The sequence below is a fragment of the Ipomoea nil genome, unplaced genomic scaffold, assembly GCF_001879475.1.
Source record: "Ipomoea nil cultivar Tokyo-kokei standard unplaced genomic scaffold, Asagao_1.1 scaffold2705, whole genome shotgun sequence".
Taxonomy (NCBI): domain Eukaryota; kingdom Viridiplantae; phylum Streptophyta; class Magnoliopsida; order Solanales; family Convolvulaceae; genus Ipomoea; species Ipomoea nil.
The window spans coordinates 2119652-2140441 of NW_017619133.1; the positions used below are offsets into that span (position 1 = coordinate 2119652).

General features: G+C 36.4%; 2 protein-coding genes across 5 annotated transcripts; one reads left to right on the top strand and one right to left on the bottom strand.

The window, feature by feature from the left end:
- Positions 1–1066: 1066 nt before the first annotated feature.
- On the bottom strand, positions 1067–15977 carry LOC109156447 (tropinone reductase homolog At2g29260, chloroplastic-like). 2 transcript variants are annotated; one of them, XR_002050029.1, is made up of 6 exons: positions 15620–15977; positions 15289–15496; positions 14485–14701; positions 14282–14388; positions 13933–14173; positions 1067–1412 (listed from the first exon to the last, which is right to left on the bottom strand). XR_002050029.1 is itself a non-coding variant. In XM_019304323.1 (5 exons), the coding sequence occupies exons 1-5, from the start codon at positions 15814–15816 to the stop codon at positions 13985–13987; spliced, it is 918 nt and encodes a 305-aa protein (XP_019159868.1). In that variant the 5' UTR covers positions 15817–15977; the 3' UTR covers positions 13822–13984. The 2 variants fall into 2 exon arrangements, 1 of the variants encoding a protein (XP_019159868.1); XM_019304323.1 differs by lacking the exon at positions 1067–1412 and having other exon boundaries at positions 13822–14173.
- LOC109156446 (probable protein phosphatase 2C 24) lies at positions 11827–13815 on the top strand. Of its 3 annotated transcripts, none has more exons than XM_019304322.1 (4): positions 11827–12358; positions 12389–12644; positions 12736–13050; positions 13141–13815. In XM_019304322.1, exons 1-4 carry the CDS (start codon positions 12147–12149, stop codon positions 13606–13608), a joined length of 1251 nt encoding a protein of 416 aa, XP_019159867.1. In that variant the 5' UTR covers positions 11827–12146; the 3' UTR covers positions 13609–13815. The 3 variants fall into 3 exon arrangements, with proteins under 3 accessions (XP_019159867.1, XP_019159866.1, XP_019159865.1); XM_019304321.1 differs by having other exon boundaries at positions 11828–12042; positions 12081–12644; XM_019304320.1 differs by having other exon boundaries at positions 11828–12644.
- Positions 15978–20790: the final 4813 nt, after the last annotated feature.

Below are 20790 nucleotides of genomic sequence, written 5' to 3' on the forward strand. Positions count from 1 at the left end.
GTAGAAAAACTTCATAGATTGAGTGCAGAACACTAATCTTGGTATCACTTTTTAAAATTGATTAAAAATTGCAAAATCATGCTCCAATTTCATAAAAACTCCATATGCATGTGTTGAAATCTCTATGAAATTAAGCGATGCATATCTTCAATATCTTCCCGTATGAGTATGGCGATGTAGATCTCAATTGAGCAACAGCACATGAAGACTTTGAGTGGCTGGAGAAAAAAAATTGGGACTTTGAGTGGCTGGAGAAAATTTAGAACCAGAGAGGTAGAGAAATATAGAGTAAGAACGAAAGAGAAAGAGAGAAGAAGAAAAAGTGTACGGTGTGTTCTAGGCTTCTAGCTAGTGGGCTGAGTGGCTGGTGAGAAAAAAAAGATGGGCAAAAGTGGAAGACAAATTACTTTTAGTTTGCTACCTTAAAATTCGTGCAAAATGAAAAGAAGACAAGGAATACGGGACTGAGGGAATATCTTATTAGTCTGTAAGTCCATGCACCTATACCCCCGAAAAAACTCAGGATAACCTAAGAAGACACAAGGATATGATCTGTAAGACATTTTATGACGATTGTAAAGTCACAAGTGAGGATAACATAAACAACCAAAGACACGAAGAAAGGAATAGGACGGTGGAGATTTATGCAACACAAGATGGGGACTAAAATTATTCAAGACACTGGATGACATTCTATTGATAAGATAAACAGCAATTTCAAAAGCAAAATCTCAAAACCGAGATGGAACAGAAGCATGAGGCATAAAACTTAGCCCAGTTTCAACAATATGTCTATGTTTTCTTTCCACATGGTCATTTTGCTCATGAATGTAAGCACAGGGCTGTCTATGATTAATGCCAAGTTGCAAAAATGTGGAATGTAATTGTTTGTACTCAGCACCTAAATAAAACTGAATGGATTTTATTTTACAAGAAAATGAACGCTCAACCATAACACGAAGGTGATCAAAAATAGCATAGAGATCATATTTTAATCGCATGAGAAAGTACCAAGTGTAACGAGATTAATCATCAACAAAAATAACAAAGTAACGATATCCACTGGAAGAAAAAATAGGGACAGGTCCCCAAATATCTGTATAAACTAAATCTAGAATATCTGAACTAGTAGACTCAACACGCGGCAAAGGAAAATGTGCAGGTATCCCCAATTGACACGCAGAATATAAAATAGAATTACAACGAATAGAACTACTAGACCCACTAACCGAACAAGATTGAAAGACACGACTAAAAAGTAAAAACGCACTGATGTGGATGACCCAGACGATCGTGCTAGACTGAAGCAGAAGCACGAGCAGAGATAAACGCAGAAGGCAAAATAGGTAACGTGTATAAGCCACCAGAACTATTGCCATGGAGTAGGACCGCTTTAATTTGGTGTTGATATCCTTCACAACAAAAAAAAAAAAAAAAAAAAAAAAAAAAAAAAAAAAAAAAAAAAGACGGGTGAAACTCAAATAACACTTTATTATTTGATGCAAAATGTTGAACAGACAAGAAAGATGTAGACAAATTAGGAACATGCAGAATATTAGATAACTGAAACGACCTAGACGAGGTATTAAAGGAAGCATGACCAATACAACTAATAGATAAACTCATAACATCACCAACACAAAGTGTGGCGTTACCATTATACTTCTCAGAGGTAGAAAGTGCAGCTATATCTGGAGTGGCATGATTGGTTGCCCCAGCGTCAGGGAACAAAGTATGTGAACCAGGATTAACATCAGAAACACCATCCTTAGGTTAAATGAGCTTGAGGAGTTGCATCACTGAATAGCGACTGTAATACGTGACAGCTATGTGCCCTACAATACCACATATTTGACACTAAGGTTGCCACCCGTTACCGCTACGACCACGTTGTCCCCGGCCACCTCCACCGCAACGATTACTATTCTATTTGCCACCACCGTGCTAAGCACCGCTGTCGTCGCCACGATTCTGCCCGCCACTCCTATTCTGACCGCCACCACGACCAGAACGACGAGATTGTCCTCCTCGCTAGGCAGTGAGAGCCGCCGGGTGCTGCATGGAACCTCCATAGTCGTCGCCGGCGATGAACTCTTGGGCGCCTAGGAAGTCGGCGAGTTCTTGAAGGGAAACCAGCTGACCACGAACGGCGAGTGAACACATATAGGTTTTGTTTGTCGAGAGATACTGGCAAATAGGCGAATGCAAGATCTTCGATCACCACCTGTGCATGCTCGATATAATCTGCAACCGAAGAGTCGCCTTACCTGAGTGACTGAAGCTGCCCGAGAAGGTGGAGCGAGCGAGCGAGGACGAAGCAAGACACTGTTCGACGGCGACCCATACGTCTCTGGATGTTCGGCGACCTACAGCGAGATACATGACCTTCGATGAGAAGGAAGAGATCAACATCGATAATAGAGCTTGGTTGTGGCAGATCCAAGCCGTGTAAGCTGGATTGGGCTGAGGAGCAGCGTTGTCGTCGCTGGAAACGATGGTAGCCGGCGAACATGGATTCGTGCCTTCGATAAACCCCATTAGGTCATGTCCTCGTAGAAACGAAACGACCCGAGTTCTCCAAAATAAAAAAATTTTGTTGGTTAATTTGATGCTGATAAAGTGGTGGGCGGTGGAAAAAGAATTTACGGCCTTAGAGACCAAAGAAACAATAACAACATCTGAGACGGTCCGTTCAGAGGAATTAACAGATGCGTCAATAACATAATTATGATCCGTCATGGAACAAAACCTAGCTAACTCATACTAGATGAGAACTGAAAGTATTGTATATTATTGAATAATCACAAAGTTACAAAATACCGGGAATATATACAATGAAGGAATCACATGGAGACTATGATAGACAATCATAACTTGACTTAAATACATAGAGTCCTAATAGTATACCCTCAAATAATGAATGTGTGTGTTTCTCTCACCAAAAAATTGTAAAGATTAAGTGATAAAATCACGAGGAGAAAAGGGTCAGCCCGGTGCAAACGGGATTAATCTGAGTATGGTACGGGTTTAAAGATGTCTCCTAGAGTTAGGGTCTGCTCAGTACACCTCGTGGTCTAATCCAAATCACAAGGAGAAGTATTTTTTTTTTTTCATAATATTTTAAATTATTAGAAAAATAACATTCCTAACTACTCCATATAAATAAAGCATTAATTTCATGTTTGTGGAATTGCGGTTGTACAAAATTAGTTAACAGCTGTAGAAATTGTCGGAATACTTGTTTTCATTTTCCAAAGCGCTACAGAAATTGTGATGGTGGGATGAAGCAGTGAAATTGAGATGGAGCTTTGACACATGTGGATCCACCAATCAACATCACAAGCTGCAACGTGTACCATATCCATTTTTATTCCCTAAACCCCTTTTTTTTTCTTTTTCTTTTTCTTACAATTAATCTCCTTCCACAATAATATATTGCATGATTTAAGTAGGAGAATTTTGATTTTTTTTTTAAAAAGTTACATAGTTTTCTTAAATTTTTCTTCTTAATGTTTAATTCATGATATGAAACTGTTTAATTGGATTTTTTTTATTTGATTATTAAGTATATTTTTTTTTTATTTGATTATTAAGTATATTTTTTAACTCATGATTAGATCAACTAATTTATTGATATTTAATGAAAATAAAAAATTATTATCACATTATAAGGTAAACTTAGAGCATCCCAAGGGATGAATTTTTTGTTAATAGGAGAAGAAGTTTTTTTGGATATTTTTATCCTGCAATAATAATTTTTTGTGGGTCTCATTAAATAGAAATAAATTGATAAGAGCAACCTGCAGGTGTGCTTTCAAAAGAAAAAAAAAAAAAAAAAACTGCAGGTGTCGGTTAGGTGTGTAAATATTTGTTTTTTTTTTTTTTTCAAAAATTTTTTTCCTCTCCCCTCTTTCATCTCTTTCCTATTTGTCACAGCAAAAATCACTAGAAATCTCTTATTATTGAGGACGCTCTTAGAAAATAAACTAAAACGGCAAATAGCATATATAATTCTTTTTGTAATTAGGATGTCGAATTTTACTTGTATAAATAAAGCAACAAATTAAAGGGTTTCTAAATTTAAAATTGAGATGAATTCGGCTTCGAATGAATCAAAATTCAATATTTGTCTCCACAATCATAATACTATGCCATCAAAATTATGGTCGTTGGCTACATAGGGCATTGGTGTAAAGCAACAATTATGGTGGTGCATAAAAGTGTAGAGTTTAATGGTGTGACATGAATAAAATTAATCTTGATAGTCCGACACTATAAAAAATCTCAAAATTTTAATTCTGTTAAAAGTAAATTAGACAGGGCATTAGACAAAGACTAGAGAGGGAAGACTGATCTCTATTCACCATTTACCATTACAACAATATATATCTCTATATACAACATAAAGGTAATAATGAATAATGAACACACATAAATGTGAATAATTGTTACAACGGTTACAATTGGATAATAATGTCCACCATGATGATTTGTTTATAACACTCCCCCTTGGACATTATTTGTCCACAATCTTGCTTTGATAAATACTTGCTAGGAAAACCCTGTGGGAAAAACCTAGACAAAAGAGTATATATATATTCATGCCTCGTTAAAAACTTCACTAGGAAAACCACGTGGGAAAAACCTAGTTGAAGAAAAGAGTACATGATATATGTAAAAACATATATTGTATTTGGTCGCCTCATTAAAAACCTTAACTTAAGAAAACCCTGTGGGAAAAACTTAGTTAAGGGAAAAAGAGTACAACCATAAGCATTCAGGGCGCAAACTGCATAATCTTCAGGATTTTGGGGTTTGTCCATTTAAGCAATTATTTTGTAACTTTTCCCCATTTACATTCATATATCATACTCATGCCTCGTTAAAAACCACACTAGAAAACCCAATGGGAGAAAACTAGTGAGGAAAAGAGTACATGATATTTATGCATTTATGTGTTGCAAATAATGCGCAACCGTTAGTCTTTTATAACTTAATCTTCAGGATTTTACGTTCACTCTTCCGGATTGATTCAAGTAAATGTACTTCCCGTTGTGTTGCAAATAGTGCGCAACTGTTAGTGTTTTATGACTTAATCTTCAGGATTTTACGTTCAATCTTCCGGATTGATTCGAGTAAATGTACTTCCCATCTCCCCCTGAAGATAACAATCTTCGAGTTCTACATATATTTCAAAATTTGAAGGGATGGATTGGACAAATCTTCTGGATTGTCACTAGAGTAGTGTACAATAATCTTATGGCTCTTCTATAGCTCATATAACATTCGTGCAACACAAGTGTTATTGTCCTCATTTTGAACATTTAGAGAAATTCATTGTATAACCAGTTTGGACTTGGTATTGCGGGGATCAAACAAAACAGCCAATACCCAAGTAGCCTATTAAAACCATATCATGGTTTCTTACATAAATGTCATGTCTTTGTATCTCGAAGATACCGGAGGATATGTTAATCATTATTCAGGTACTCCATTTGTAGGGGGAGCACTAGATTTTGCTAGCAATTTCATCGCAAATATGTTGCGATTATAGAACTTCTGGTTCTATAATGGTGCTCCAACGATAATGAAGTAAGGGACTTCGAGTCCAAAAAGGTTCCTTATCTGCTTCAAGAGATTATTAGGCAACATTTAGTTTGATAAAAACATGACACTTATATGCATATAGACATGTGAAAAAACATTTTTAGATGTAAGCTGACTGGTGTATATATAAAAAATATCTTCAAAGAAAAACTCGATCTTCAAGTCGAGATAATATTTATAGCTTTCACAAGCTTTTTATTTCAAAAAGTCTCAGTCTTTAAACATGAACTGACATTATCAAGCTCTTTATATATTTCATTGATGTTTACACCATCAATCTTGACTGAGATAATAAATAATAAATAAGTTCATTATCAACCCTTTATCGAGCACACAATGGTACATATTATTCCTTCAATGAGGATATTAACTCCATTCGCAACCCTTTAAAGAGTAAATAATGACACATAATAATACTTAAATAAATTCTCATTTCGAGAATTATGAATCCATCCAGGATTTCTCAAAATAAATTTAACTGCATATCTAAATTTGTTATTCTGCCAATTGTATTATGTAGCGGAACTTAATGCAATTTACCGTGGGAGAGTATATTTGATTAAAATCAATTAAGGGTCTCTGCGTGAACCCATAGGCTACAAACTCGCTTCATCACCTCATTATTCTTATTTCTCTTTCATGCACACACCTATTTGTAACCTTCAGGGTTAACGCTCAAATGGTGTATTGTAACCTATTTGTAACCTTCAGGGTTAACGCTCAAATGGTGTATTGTTATAAAGAGAATTTATTCATTTTAGCGAGTCGAGCTATGCCTTAATTGCTCCTTTATATATTAAATAGTCATGGCACTTCTGGTGCCTAACTCTGGATCCAGATTATCATATAACGAGCAATTTGTAATGGCAATTGTGTTGTCGACAACTATAACATTTTTTGTAAAACTCCCATATTTGTAAAAGTAATGGCAGTTTCTAAAACAACCAGATTCTAAACATTTCCCAAAGATATTTTGATCTGGTCGTTCCGCATCCCTAGTATTACGTTTGTTTGGTGCACCCATAAGTCTTACCAGGGTTTTTCGTCATCTGGACGAATGTCTGCAGGACAATTATTCAAGCTATTTCAAGAGTGACAATATTTCTTTACTAGATCTAGTATTACGATCTATATCTCTTTCACCGATAGATCTCCTACACTTCTAGTGTAGAGGAGTATCGATAGATATGTTTGGTCCAAGGATATAGGACCTAGTCACTTCTTTTATGATCATTATGATCAATAGATGTATTTGGCAGATTTTTTTGCTAAAATCGCAAATAGATTATCTTTTGAACTTCCAGTTCAATTTAACTAGTACATGGATTTAAATAATGAAGATGTTTTTATTCTTATGAAATTTCTTGGCATTCCATTAAAAGCTACGGAGTAGCATATTATCTCCCCCTAATGCCGAGAAACAATCTTCATTAGGAATGCAGTCAACGTACCCAATTATATGCATTGATCCCCTATCATGGGCTTTCGATATTTATTCAATAGACGGAGGTTTCTTTGATAGCCCTTTTAGAGGTACGTTGTGGTGGTGATATAAAATAGACTGCGCAAATAAAATAACGCAGATAGGGAAATGCTACTTCTGAAACCACGTACTAGGTGAAAGAGGGGGTATAGCAATCCTTGATGGATTGATTTGTGATATGCATTGAGTTAGACTTGGGTAAAAAGAACTTGACTCATAGTAACGTCAAGCAATCCTTCAGGGATTGATGGGATAGGTGGACCATTTTTGGTCAAGAATTTATCGTCAAGGTTCATACTAAAGAGTGACTCATAGAATTAAAGTCCTTAATTTACCTTCTGGGCAAATAAATATAGAAAAATGCGGGCTATAAACTTAAATATCATATGCCCAAATCTCATGTCAAAGAGTTTCTATAGCAGAAACTAGCAATGTAAACATGTCATAGCCTTTAATTGTTATCACATGCAAGCTAAGGTTTAGCAACGACAGATGCAACCTAACCATATTGAGAATTCATGCTATTGCCTCACTTATAAGTTGTGTGATGAATTTCAATAGCTATGGCCTATAGCAAATCATAAATTGCCAACAAGATAAATAACAAAATCTCTTATGTGAACATAATCAAGAGATTATATGCTAAATGTTGTCAATTAAAGAGAAGCACATGCAACATGTGATATAATTGTCCCTTATGTCTTGGACACCAAACTCTCAATTGAGTCATGCACATCCATTAAATAAAGAGTATCATGTTTGGTACACACAAGGCATGACATGACAAGAGATATTGTTTCTTAATTCATAAATTAGAAAAATGAGAGAAGTACCGTTCGCCGAAAAATAATGAGCACATGTTCGCTGCCGGGCCCATTCATTCCTATTTCGAGGATTCAAAAATAGCACTTTTCCAAGCAAGCTCTCATTTTATTTCATAGTTTCATATCAGCATGAAAACATCACAAAATAGCAAGATATACAAGCTGAAAACGGCAGAAAATTTTCAGAATTTTGACCTGGATTGCAGAATTTTCTGGGGGGAAACGGTAACACATTTTGACACAAAATTTGGCAGATATGTAGTTCAATATGTCTAGAACGTACATAAAAATTTTCATGTCAATCCAAGGTGTGGAAGTATTTTTTCTTAAATTTTTCACAACATTGCTCCAGGCAGAAAAATAATTGGCAGCACACTGCCAAAACTTTGCAAATTTTTCTGGAATAACCAAAGCATATTTTTAACAAAATATTTTTTACAGACATCAAATATCACGAGTCTAGGTTCTCCAGAAAAAATTTCATGCCAAAAGGAGTTCAAGAAGTATTTTTCACGAATTTAATTTTCAAACTGCGCCGATCAGAATTTTCAAGAAGTAATTGCTGTGTAAAAAAAAATTCACAATTTGTTTGCTTCAGGCAAACCAGCATGAAGTGAGTCAATTTTGACTTTTGGAGAGTACCATAGCATTAGAAATAGAAATTGCAAACTCTGTTCATGAGCCATTAGGCACCTTAAAGATCAATCTCATTTGAGGTCTTCCAGACCTTATTAGAAAGTAGCCCGTTAATGATCAAATACTTTGTCAGGTAGGAAAGATTTAAAAAAACTCAGAGAGTATATTCCCACAAAAAAAAACTATGTTTTTGGTTTCTTATAAAAAACATTGAAAATACTTAGTATAATATTTTATGTACTGGAGTACAATGACCATGAGACCTGCATACACCAACTATCCTTCAGGGATTGACTTAGGGTCTATAGATCCTTTTAGATCAAATATTCATAACCGATGGTTTAGACCAAAAGGTGTCAAAAAAAATATTAGTGCTCTAAGTGTTTGCCTTCTGGGCAAAACTACATTGAAAATATGCACTATTATTTTGTTTTGATACTCAGATTTGAGATATTCAAGATTCAAGACTCATGCCATATAATTTTATGATAAAAACTAGCACCATCAATATGCATGAATTTGGACAAATAATCATTGACTTCCAAATCAGAATTACGTCAATTTGACATTAGCCATAGAAATTGTCCTAGTGCTATTATCATATAATTAGTGCTATGAATTCACCTTCTGGGCAATGCTATGTTTAAGATTTAAGATATGAGATAAATCTCTACATCTATGGCCTATAGCAAATGATTAGTATCATCGATGAACAATAACCATAGTAAAAGAAAACCATAGAGGTAATCACCCATTTTAGCTCAATTATATTCCATGAAGATTGTTTTCAGAAAATTCTAGCCAGTTGCATATATAGGTCTAATAACATCCATCACATCAATATATGTATAGATATTTTCTTGCTCAGGATATGGATGTACATATCATACACATCACAAAGGGCCATATGCATTAACTATTAATATATCTCTTGAGAGTATTAAAAATGGAGTATGAGTACTTGGGCCTCAGTGACATAGATAATCACATGTTCTGTACTGTAAATTTTACATACGGCAAAACTAGCAATATTGAAATAGCCAGCAATAACAGAAGAATTCCAAGGCATTGCTTCCTATGTGGAGCTTCTATTCATGCACTGCAAGCTAGTACTCATTCTACAAAGCCAAATTTCTTTCTTGCCCGCATTTAACCATTAACTTTGCACTCATACAACATATTAACTTTGTACGTAGGTGTAATAGGCAAAAGGAATATGAAGCTATGCAATATTCAGAATCAGGCCCCAGAATTTATGCAAATAATTTTAACCCACAATGGCCACAAATTTAACTGGACAATCACATACTCAAGTAATAAGTAGAATTCATAAGAAATACCGTTCACCAATTTGCTGATCTTTTCGCCATGTATTCAATGATCTTACCGCCAGAGAAAGATCTTTCGGTCGTGTATATAGTCTGCCACGGATCTCCAGCCTACATCGAATGCAAATCGCCGGCCAATAGCCGGCGGCGGTTGATGGGTCGTGACGCCTTCTGGGCGTGACCGATGGGAAGCAGGGAGAGAGGAAGTAACGATCGTCCTCGATCTGGTCACCAGACTGCAAAACCAGCAGCCCTCAGTCTTCGTCCCCGAAAACCAACTTGTTCTCGATCATCGATCGGTTCTAGAGCGGAGAGAACGAGGATCACGCGGGGAAACCGGCCTCACGCGGTGCTCTCCAATCGATGGGGTCAACGATTTGATCTGGTCAAGATCGCCGCGAAGGGAGATCCACGAACGGGGAGAAGCCGTGACGCTTCCTCGGGCGAGACCGGACTGCCGCGATGGACACACCGGTCGCCCTTCTCGAGCGGAGAGAAGGTCGATTTGCCGGCGTCAGGGAGGAAAAAGCTGACTGCGTCTGCTGAATCCGATCGCCGTCTACAAAACCGTTGTCGTCTGCGAAAACTGATCGCTACGATCGCCATCTGCCACCTCTCGCCGCAGCCTTGCGGGAAGGAAAACGAAGACGCAGTATACAGAGTAATAGAGGACAGATTTTCAATATAGTAAATTTCCTTTTTTATAAAAAGAATTGCACATAATATTTCTCTGGGGCGATTTTGGATTTGGGTTGAGGCTCGCCGGCGCCGGAGGCCGTGCGTGTTTTCCCAGAGAGAGGCAAGAGGATTTTGGTCAGAGCAAAGCGCTGATAACGTGTTAAAAGTAAATTAGACAGGGCATTAGACAAAGACTAGAGAGGGAAGACTGATCTCTATTCACCATTTACCATTACAACAATATATATCTCTATATACAACATAAAGGTAATAATGAATAATGAATACACATAAATGTGAATAATTGTTACAACGGTTACAATTGGATAATAATGTCCACCATGATGATTTGTTTATAACAAATTCTTTGTAAAGTTAAATGAAAGCAGGCAATTTTAAAACAACTTAAGATTTACTTCTAATAATATGATGTAGTGTGTAAAATACAACTTGATGTTATGACATAAAAAAAAAAAAAAAAATTAATCTCGATATTCTGACACCACACACACATACAAAAATAAAAATAAAAATAACCTCATAAGTTTAATTCATTGTGGCATTCAAAAAAAAATAATAATAATAATCATTGTGAAGTTAAATGAGAGCTTGGCAATTTTAAAACAATTTTAGAATATAATTCAAAGCTAATGCTAAGCATCTTGTGCTCAGATAGCACCTCTGTCTTGGTAGTGGGGAATTGATTCGCAAATTATATCGTGCACCGTGGTGCATGATTGATCATGCACCGCGCATCAAAACGACGTCGTTTTGTTTAATGAAAAGAAACAGAATCTTCGCAAAAAATAACTCTGTTCTTCAGTTTCATTTTGTATACCCTGCAGTTTCAGTTCAACACAACTACAGTTTCATTTCGATATAACTATAGTTTTATTCAATATTTATACACTCAAATATGTGAAAATGCTATTTAATTTTATTTTATATACACTATAGTTTCATTAAAATACAACTACATGATCATTTCAATATAATTACAGCTTCATTGTACAATATACACTCAAATATGTGAAATGCTATTCAGTTTCATTTTATATATACTGTAGTTTCATTTCACCACAACTACATTATCATTTTGATATAACTGCAGTTTCATTTGATAATATGAAAATAATACATGAGACAGTGTCGATTTAAAACACTGTAGTGTCACTCCGTTATAAATGCAAAAATAGGACCGTTTTGATACGCGGTGCATAATACCAATTATGCACTGCGGTGCACGATATAACGACTGGAATTGATTTGTTCAAAAAAATAAAAATAGTTTTCTACTTTACTTTTCTCTAACGGCGGCGTTTAGGGAGTGGGCATGTGTGTAGTGGAAAGGAATGCGAGTGGCAGCAGTTTAAGAGCGGTTAGTGTACGTGTTGCGCCAGAATCGACGGGTGGAATTCCTTTTGCGACAGATGAGCGGTGGAGATTGCTGGATTTAGGCGGGGAAGCACTCGGACGGAGGGACGGACTTGTATATTTTATAATAATAATGCCCTCTCTTCGACTCTTCATAAGTCATAACTCAACTCAAAGTTCGCCGGACGGAATTAAGAGCGGTGGCAGTGGAGGTGGATGGCGGAGATCTGCTGCGGAGTGTTGAGTGAGAAGGAGGCATCTCAGCCGTGCGAGAAGAGTTCTCCGGCCGTCAGGAAGAGGAAAGTGGAGATCAGGAAGATCAATTTCGTTGCCGGAGTAACTCCGTCGTCGTCGTCGTCCTTGCCGGACGCCGAGACAGGACTCAAGCGTCCTCGGCTGGAGTTCTATTACGGCCCGATTTCAGGAGTGTGTGGTAACGCTGTAGACAATTTTGTCGGCTCCGATGTGGAGGAGAAGGGGAAGGCGGTGGTGGTGAAGAAGGATTTTCCGTCAACACTCCTCCTGCCTCCATTCACTTCCAATCTGTTGATGGAGTCCGTGGCGTTGCCGAAATTCGGCATGGCTTCAGTTTGCGGAAGGAGGAGGGATATGGAAGATGCCGTAGCAATTCACCCTCGGTTTTGCCGCACCAATCGTGAAAACGATGACGAATTGCATTATTTTGCAGTCTACGACGGCCATGGATGCTCTCACGTATGTCCAATCTTCTCTTCTTCGTAATTAAAATTGCTGGATCAAATTTTTTTTCAATGCTTTAATTACTTGAATTTTTGTTACATTTTAGGTAGCATTCAAGTGTAGAGAGCGGTTACACGAGCTGGTGCGGGAAGAGCTGGAGACGAAAGAAGATAGTGAGGAGTGGAAGCAAGCGATGGAGCGAAGCTTCGATCGAATGGACAAGGAAGTGATCGCATGGAACAAAAACTTGATGCGAGGCAGTTGCCGCTGTGAGCTCCAGACGCCGGAATGCGACGCCGTTGGTTCCACGGCAGTTGTCGCCGTCATAACGCCTCTCAAAATAATCATCGCCAATTGCGGCGATTCCAGAGCCGTCCTTTGCCGGAACGGCAAAGCCATCGCTCTCTCTAATGATCATAAGGTATACATTTATTCTTTATTTTTCTCGTGAATCGGAGTATAAGTATATATATATGATGCTGGTTTCGCAATTTAACTGTGGGGGGCGCAGCCGGATCGTCCAGATGAGCTGAGGAGGATCGAAGAAGCCGGTGGGCGGGTGATATATTGGGACGGTCCTCGAGTTCTGGGAGTTCTGGCGATGTCGAGAGCCATAGGTGATAACTATTTGAAGCCTTACGTGACATGCCAGCCGGAAGTGATAGTTACCGACCGGACGCCGGAAGACGACTGTTTAATCCTGGCAAGCGACGGTCTCTGGGACGTGGTGTCTAATGACACTGCATGCAGTGTCGCCGGGACCTGCCTTAAAGGGAAGACGACGATAACAACAACAACAACGCCTTGGAGCTGGGCGGAGAAAGATGCCGGAGCAGAGAACTCGAACTCCGACAAGGCTTGTTCAGATGCTTCAACGTTGTTGGCTAAGCTGGCTCTGGCAAGGCGGAGCTCCGACAACGTGAGTGTTGTGGTGGTGGACTTGAAGAAGGAGATACACCCCGGCCGCCGCTCCATATGAATACATACAACTTTTAGCAGCAGCGGCGTTAGTGAATGTTTGTGTTCTCTATAATGATATTTCATCGTGGTTAGGTACTTAGGTTGTTTAGAGTTAGTATGTGTTAAGCCCTAATTAGCAATCAATGGAAATGTTACCCTATGCTCAATGTTTAACTGTAAATATAGCAACAAGTATTTTCTCCTCAAAGCAGAAAGAAAAGAATTTGTCAACTACTATGAAATCTGATAGCACTTCTATTACTGAATGGTCACAAGATCCAATAGAAAACAAAGAATTTACCAATTACTATGTGGCCGTTATGAAATGGTTACAGGATCGAACCTGGTGGTGAGGCATTGATTCTTTGGGCGGAAAGAGTTCGTTTTCTGCAGTTTTAGCCATGCCGGGGATAAAATCCATTTACGGTCATGCCACCATCGACACAAATGATCTGACCAGTTATGTAAGATGAAGCAGGTAAACAGAGGAATGCCACAAGAGAAGACACCTCTTCGGGCTCTCCCAGGCGTCTTAGAGGAGTCCTATCATAAACCTCCTCTACATATTCCTCATTACTCAGCACCTAAATTTGGAATAGGATGATATATCATTATGAGATTAAATAGAGCCTTCCCAAGAAGTAGTAACAACCACCTTTGCTTTATCAAGTTGCCGGAACCGGAAAACTTACTTGCTCCACCATAGATGTTCTGATGTACCAAGGCGCGACACCATTGCTCCTGATATTGTCTTTTGCCCACTCACACGCCAAGCTTTTCGTAAGTTGGTTAATAGCTCCTGTGAGTAACTATAGCATTAAATACTATCGAGCTCAAGATAGATAGATAGATACAATAGCAAAATCCTTAAACGAGATCAAGATAGATACATCACCTTTCGTTGCTCCTTGGACAGACATAGACTTCAGTGATACAAAAGCCGAGACAGATGAAGTGAATACAACACATCCTGCCCCCGATGCTTTAAGAAGAGGATAGGCAAGTTGGCATAGATGAAAAACTGATTCGAAGTTTGTTGCCAATAGGGTGGTAAAGTCCTCGGCTGTGAAATCCGATACAGGTTTTCGTATATTTGTCCCAACATTGTTTATCTACTGAGCCAACAAAAGAAGAAAACCAACCTATTACTTCCTCAAAAATCATGTACTAATCAGATTTGATTCGACAAGAGAGCAAAGGATACTAGAGAACCAAACCATGTCAACATATTTAACCCGGCAAAAACTGAAAAGAGTTGACGAAATGAACCCTTCACCCGTGTAATTATATCAAATTAAAAAGCATGGAGATTAAAGATATACTAATGTAGCTGTAGGTGAAGAATATATACAATGCCAGTCTACCCTTTCCAAGTTGCAACATATCCAAATTCCCAATTTATATTTCATATTCCAAAGTAAGATTAACTGATACTGGATTCCAAAACAAAACTTCAATTCTCCTTTTTCGATTCTCTATAGGAAAATGTAGAAAGTAAATAAATGTATTCTCTGTTTTCGTTGTTCTAAGTTGTCAATTCTCCATTTCCCAGGTTAGCAATCACAATTCACAATTCACAATCCACACTTGTCTCTTAGAAAAGGGAATTTGGTGAATTGGCAAACAAAAAGCATGCAATTTCTTCGAATCTACATAAATTTCTATGAACAAAAGGCTTGAAAGAGCAAGGGAAACTGACAAGGATATCGAGCTTTCCACTGAAAGTAGAAGAAACAGCCTCCATTAGCTTCTGGCGATCAGGCCGAGAAGACACATCGCACACTGATCCACTCACTTCAAACCCTTCCTCTTTCCATCCCCTCAAGCATTTTCCCAGCTCCTCTTCGCTACGGGCGCAAGTATGCACGCTGGCTCCAAGTCCCGCCAATTCCTCCACAATGGCGTTCCTAATTCGCATAATCCGCAGAAGAATCGAACAAAAAGGTAGTTCAGTTTCAAAATCGGCCCTCCAAAACTCCAATCTTATGTTAATTACACATCAATATGCATAAATTAGTGGTGTACCCTACCCAATGCCTCTGGTGCCGCCGGTAACGAGGGCACTCATGCCGTGAAGTGACCACCGGTCGCCGCCTTTCCTGGAATGTGCGGTGACCGTCCACTTGCGTGTGCGAGTGATAGTGTGTTTTGATAGTCGGACGCCGTGAGGGGCGGCGGCTGAGTGTAAAGGCGCTAGGGGAGATCGTACGACGAGGGTCTGAGACATTTATGATGTTAGCTTCTACTTCCACTGAGACTGCTTGTTTGAGACTTTGATTGTTCCGAAAGCAATAGGAGGAGGCGGCGGGCGGCGGGCGGCGGTGGGGGTGGTGGTGAAGAATTACAAATTTTGGAGCTATCAAAATCTGATTCTTCTAATTCTTTCTTGAAATGCCATCAAAAAAAAAAAAAAAAAGCATGTTAAATGTTTGATTTAGAAATAATTTTTGAAAGAATAAGAATGCTATTGTGCAAGAAATGGAATAGATAAGTAGTAATAAAGATTGGTTTTCAAAAAAGTAGTAATAAAGACATTTTATTTTATTGTTTGGTAATAAACTTTAAGAATATAGATTGATAGATTGATTTAAGAAAGGGAAAATGACACTTTTTCCCCTGTGTTGTTTACTAATAGCATATTTTCTCCCTGTGTTGTTTATGTAATTATTTTATTCCCTCAATTATTTTTGAAGTGGTTATTTTCTCGTCTTTCCGTTAAATAAATGTTAGAGATGTTAAATATGAGGGTAAAAATGATATTTCACTTCTTCTTATTATTATTATTATTATTATTATTATTATTATTATTATTATTATTATTATTATTATTAGTAGTAGTAGTAGTAGTAATTTAGAAATGAATTTGGTTTACAATATAACTATGCATTTTAGACGTGGAGTACTGCAGTATATTAGGGCATTAGGTAGGACTTATTATTATTATTATTATTATTATTATTATTATTATTATTATTCATTGCTAATAATAATATTAATAATAATATAATAATAATAATAATAAGTGAAATGTCATTTTTACCCTCATATTTAACAGCCCTAACACTTACTTAACGGAGAGGAAAAAAAAATAGTCACTTCAAAAACAATTGAGGAGGATAAAGTGGTTACATAAACAACATAGAGAGAAAATGTGCTATTAGTAAACAACACAGGGAAAAAAAGTGTTATTTTCCCTTTAAGAAATAAATAAATAAATATTTAAGAAACATGAATATTATTTATACTAATTAGTATGACACTCGTGGTGTACGCTATGAATATTAATAATATTATCTTGAGATAAGAGTTAAATAGCCTTTCAACTATATATTAAAGTGTAATTAACCTCTTAAAAATCTTTAAAAAAACCATCTTAAAGAAATGACTCCAAATGAACCTTTAAATCATTTTTTGACATTCAACCAAACATCATAAAAATAAAAATATTTTTTATAAAAATGAGTGAGTCATTTTATCAAAGACCTTGTGGTCCACTGGTACCAAGTTGTTCCGTTATGTGGGAGGTGTTGGGTTTGAGTCCCAAATTAGCATTACAAGACTATAAGTTGTTGGTTATGGTGAATAAGTTGATACACAAAAAAAAATAGAAAATTAATTTCAACTAATTTTGGTACAAAACCAATATATATATATATATATATATATATATATATATATATATATATATATATATATATATATATATATATATATATATATATATATTAACAAAATAAAGATTTAATTTAGAAAAAATAATCTCCCACCAAAAACAATATATATAAAAATACATATAAAACGAAAGAAAAGGTTTCTAACATGAGGTTTTAACCCAATGAAAAGAAACAGAAATTTGAGTCGTGTGTACACACACTCAAAACCGATTCGCCACCTCCCGATGGTGCTAGCTAGGAGCGTTATGGCGTCAGTCTCCCAAGATAAAATAGACACGACTTTGGTGTTCGAGCACTCAAACCCAAAGCCTGACGACCTAGAACACAAGTTGAGCACTCTGTATGAAATTACGGAAGATGTTAGCAAAATTTCTTTTCCTTCATATCAAAAAGAGTTGAGAGATGAGAGGAAAGAAAAATCAAAAGATTTTGATTACTTCAAAACTAGCATGTGAAAAAACATTCTGTCACACTAAGCTATTTGTTGGGAAGATAGGAATAAATCGTTTAGGGAAGCGTGTTTAGGGAGGGACATTCACAAATTATTTAGGGATGCGTGTTATGAATATGGATTATTAGATGATGACAAGGAGTACATCGACGGTATTACTGACTCGAGTTACTAGGCATCTGCGTCTGCATTGCGAAGGTTGTTTACTACGTTGCTGACTTCAAGTTCAATCAGTAGACCCGAGGTGGTGTGGAATGTCGTTTGAAAATTCCTTGAGGAGGATGCAAAATTTCATTGTTGACGTCTCATGCACAATCTAGGTACATCAACATCCAATCTATTTATTCGACTTTCTTATTTGCTTATCATTATTTATAAATAAATACATTCGTTGATTTTGATTTTGATTTTGTTTCTTTTTTGGACTATGAAGATTTGTTGTTATCATATTCGGATAAGAAACAGTTTGCTATGGTAGAGTTGGAGAAGTTGCTATCTTTGTGGGAAAGCCTGAGAGACTATCCAGAAATTCCAATTCCAGACGAAAGCAGCATTGGATTGACGGAAAACATGTTGATAGCCGAAGAGTTGGCGTATGACAAGGAATCGTTAAAGGCAGAGCATGAAACATTGGTAACACAATTGACGGACGAACAAAAGAATGTTTACGACTCTGTGATGTATGATATTGATTCTAATGGAGGGGGATTGTTCTTTGTGTATGGTTACGGATGAACAAGCAAGACGTTCGTGTGGAGAACGTTATCTTCAAAGATAAGGAGTCGTTGAGATATTGTTCTAAACATTGCTTCAAGTGGAATAACATCTTTGCTCTTGCCGGGAGGTAGGGCGTCGCATTCTTGATTTGTTATACCACTCTCATTGAATGGAGATTCAACGTGCAATTTAACACAAGGCATTGACCTTTCCGAACTTATAATAAAGAGCAAATTGATAATATGGGACGAAGCACCGATGACGCAAAAACATTGTTTTTAGGCTTTGGACAAAATCATGCGAGATCTATTGAGGTTCACCATACCGGGTAGTGTTGAGAAAACATTTGATGGAAAGACAGTAGTGTTGGGCGGTGATTTTAGACAAATTCTTCCAGTTATTCCAAAAGCAACGAGACCAATGGTTGTTGGAACAACTATTAAAGGGCCGTTTACTTCGTTTCTCTGTTTTTCTATTTCCAATTTTTCATTTCTCCATTTCTCCAGTTTTCCTTCTCCATTCTTCCAGTTTTTCATTTCTCCAATTTTTCAATTTTCATTCCACATTTCTCTAATTTTATGATTTTATTAAATACAATGGTCCCATATAGCATTTTTACATTTCTACAACAAAGATAAAGATAATAATAATAATAATAATAATAATAATAATAATAATAATAATAATAATAATAATAATAATAATAATAATAATAATAATAATAATAATAATAATAATAATAATAATAATAATAATAATAATAATAAAGATGATAATAATAATACGAATAATAAGATTAATGGAAATTATAATTTATGCTCTCCATAATATGCCAATTATCAATGTTACTTCTGAATTATTAGTAGTGTAAATATTGTCCCTAAATTATCAAAACCGTACATATAATGTCCTCCCGTAGGTAAATGTTGCTCCTCGTATTTCAAAACGGTACACATATTATTACAATTTTTCTTAAGAATAATAATAATAATAATAATAATAATAATAATAATAATAATAATAATAATAATAATAATAATAATAATAATAATAATAATAATAATAATAATAATAATAATATAATAATAATAATAATAATAATAATAATAATAATAATAATAATAATAATAATAATAATAATAATAAAGATGATAATAATAAAACGAGGAATAAGAATAATGGAAATTGTAATTGATGCCCTCCATAATATGTCAATTATTAATGTTACTTCTGAATTATTAGTGGTGTAAATATTGTCCCTAAATTATCAAAATTGTACATATAATGTCTTCCCGTAGCGGCGTAGCATAAATGTTGCCCCTCATATTTCAAAACGGTACACATATTATTACAATTTTCTTAAGAAGAAGAAGAAGAAGTTCTGTTCTCCCGAGTTTTCCTCCATCTCTCCATTTGGAGAAGTCCAAAATTGCTTTCTCCAAAAATGTACATGAAGTGGGAAAATGGAGATGGAATAAGCATTTGGAAGAAGAAATTTAGTAAACAAGTTCTCCAATTTTTATTTTTTCCGCCCCTCAATTTCTCCATTTTTCTGGAAAATCCTCCATTTTTCCAAATTGGTAAATGACCTCTAATTATTCATACCTCTGGAGGAATTGCAAGGTATTGAGGCTCACGAAGAACTTGAGACTACGGAGCTTAGCTTCAGACGAAGATAGACAGACGGTTGATTGGTTCTCAAAATGGATTGCAGACATCGGAGATGGAATTACAGGGTTTGTAAACAATGGTTTGTTTGAGATCAATATTCCAGCAATGTTTATGTTGAAGTGTGGACCCGATCCAATCGCAACTATAGTTGAAAGCACATTCCCAAGCGTGAAATATGGCATGCTTGAAGAGTCGCACCTAGAAGGATGAGCGATTCTGTCACCAACTTTAGATGTTGTTGATCAAATTAATCAGTACATGTGTGACATGAACATTACAGAAGGTCGAACATATTTAAGTTGTGACTCTTTGTGTAAGACAGAATCAGATGGTGATAATCTATCACAAGTATACACGATCCTGAATTATTAAATAGTTTGAGATTGTCTGGACTTCCTAATCATTCATTGACAATAAAGATTGGTGCACATATTATGTTATTGCGGAACATAGATCACTCTCTTAGTCACAAGATTGGGGGATCATATTGTCGAAGCAAGAATAGTTAATGGGACAAATCAAGGAACCAAAGTTCTTATCCCACGGATGTCTCTCACCCCTTCTGATACGAGATTGTCCTTCAAGTTCCAACGTAAACAATTCCCGTTGATGCTAGCATATGCCATGACTATCAACAAAAATCAGGGGCAAACCCTGACTCACGTTGGGTTATTGCTGAAAAAACCGG

What these genes read in the sequence shown, in the direction of transcription:
- LOC109156446 (XM_019304320.1), top strand. Translation starts at nt 12,147, where the DNA reads ATGGCGGAGATCTGCTGCGGAGTGTTGAGTGAGAAGGAGGCATCTCAG. An exon ending in ACGGCCATGGATGCTCTCAC is followed by an intron (nt 12,645 to 12,735) that starts GTATGTCCAATC and finishes GTTACATTTTAG; the next exon opens with GTAGCATTCAAGTGTAGAGA. An exon ending in CTCTCTCTAATGATCATAAG is followed by an intron (nt 13,051 to 13,140) that starts GTATACATTTAT and finishes TGGGGGGCGCAG; the next exon opens with CCGGATCGTCCAGATGAGCT.
- LOC109156447 (XM_019304323.1), bottom strand. Translation starts at nt 15,816, where the DNA reads ATGTCTCAGACCCTCGTCGTACGATCTCCCCTAGCGCCTTTACACTCA. An exon ending in TGTCCAAGGAGCAACGAAAG is followed by an intron (nt 14,389 to 14,484) that starts GTGATGTATCTA and finishes AGTTACTCACAG; the next exon opens with GAGCTATTAACCAACTTACG. An exon ending in GAACATCTATGGTGGAGCAA is followed by an intron (nt 14,174 to 14,281) that starts GTAAGTTTTCCG and finishes TTCCAAATTTAG; the next exon opens with GTGCTGAGTAATGAGGAATA.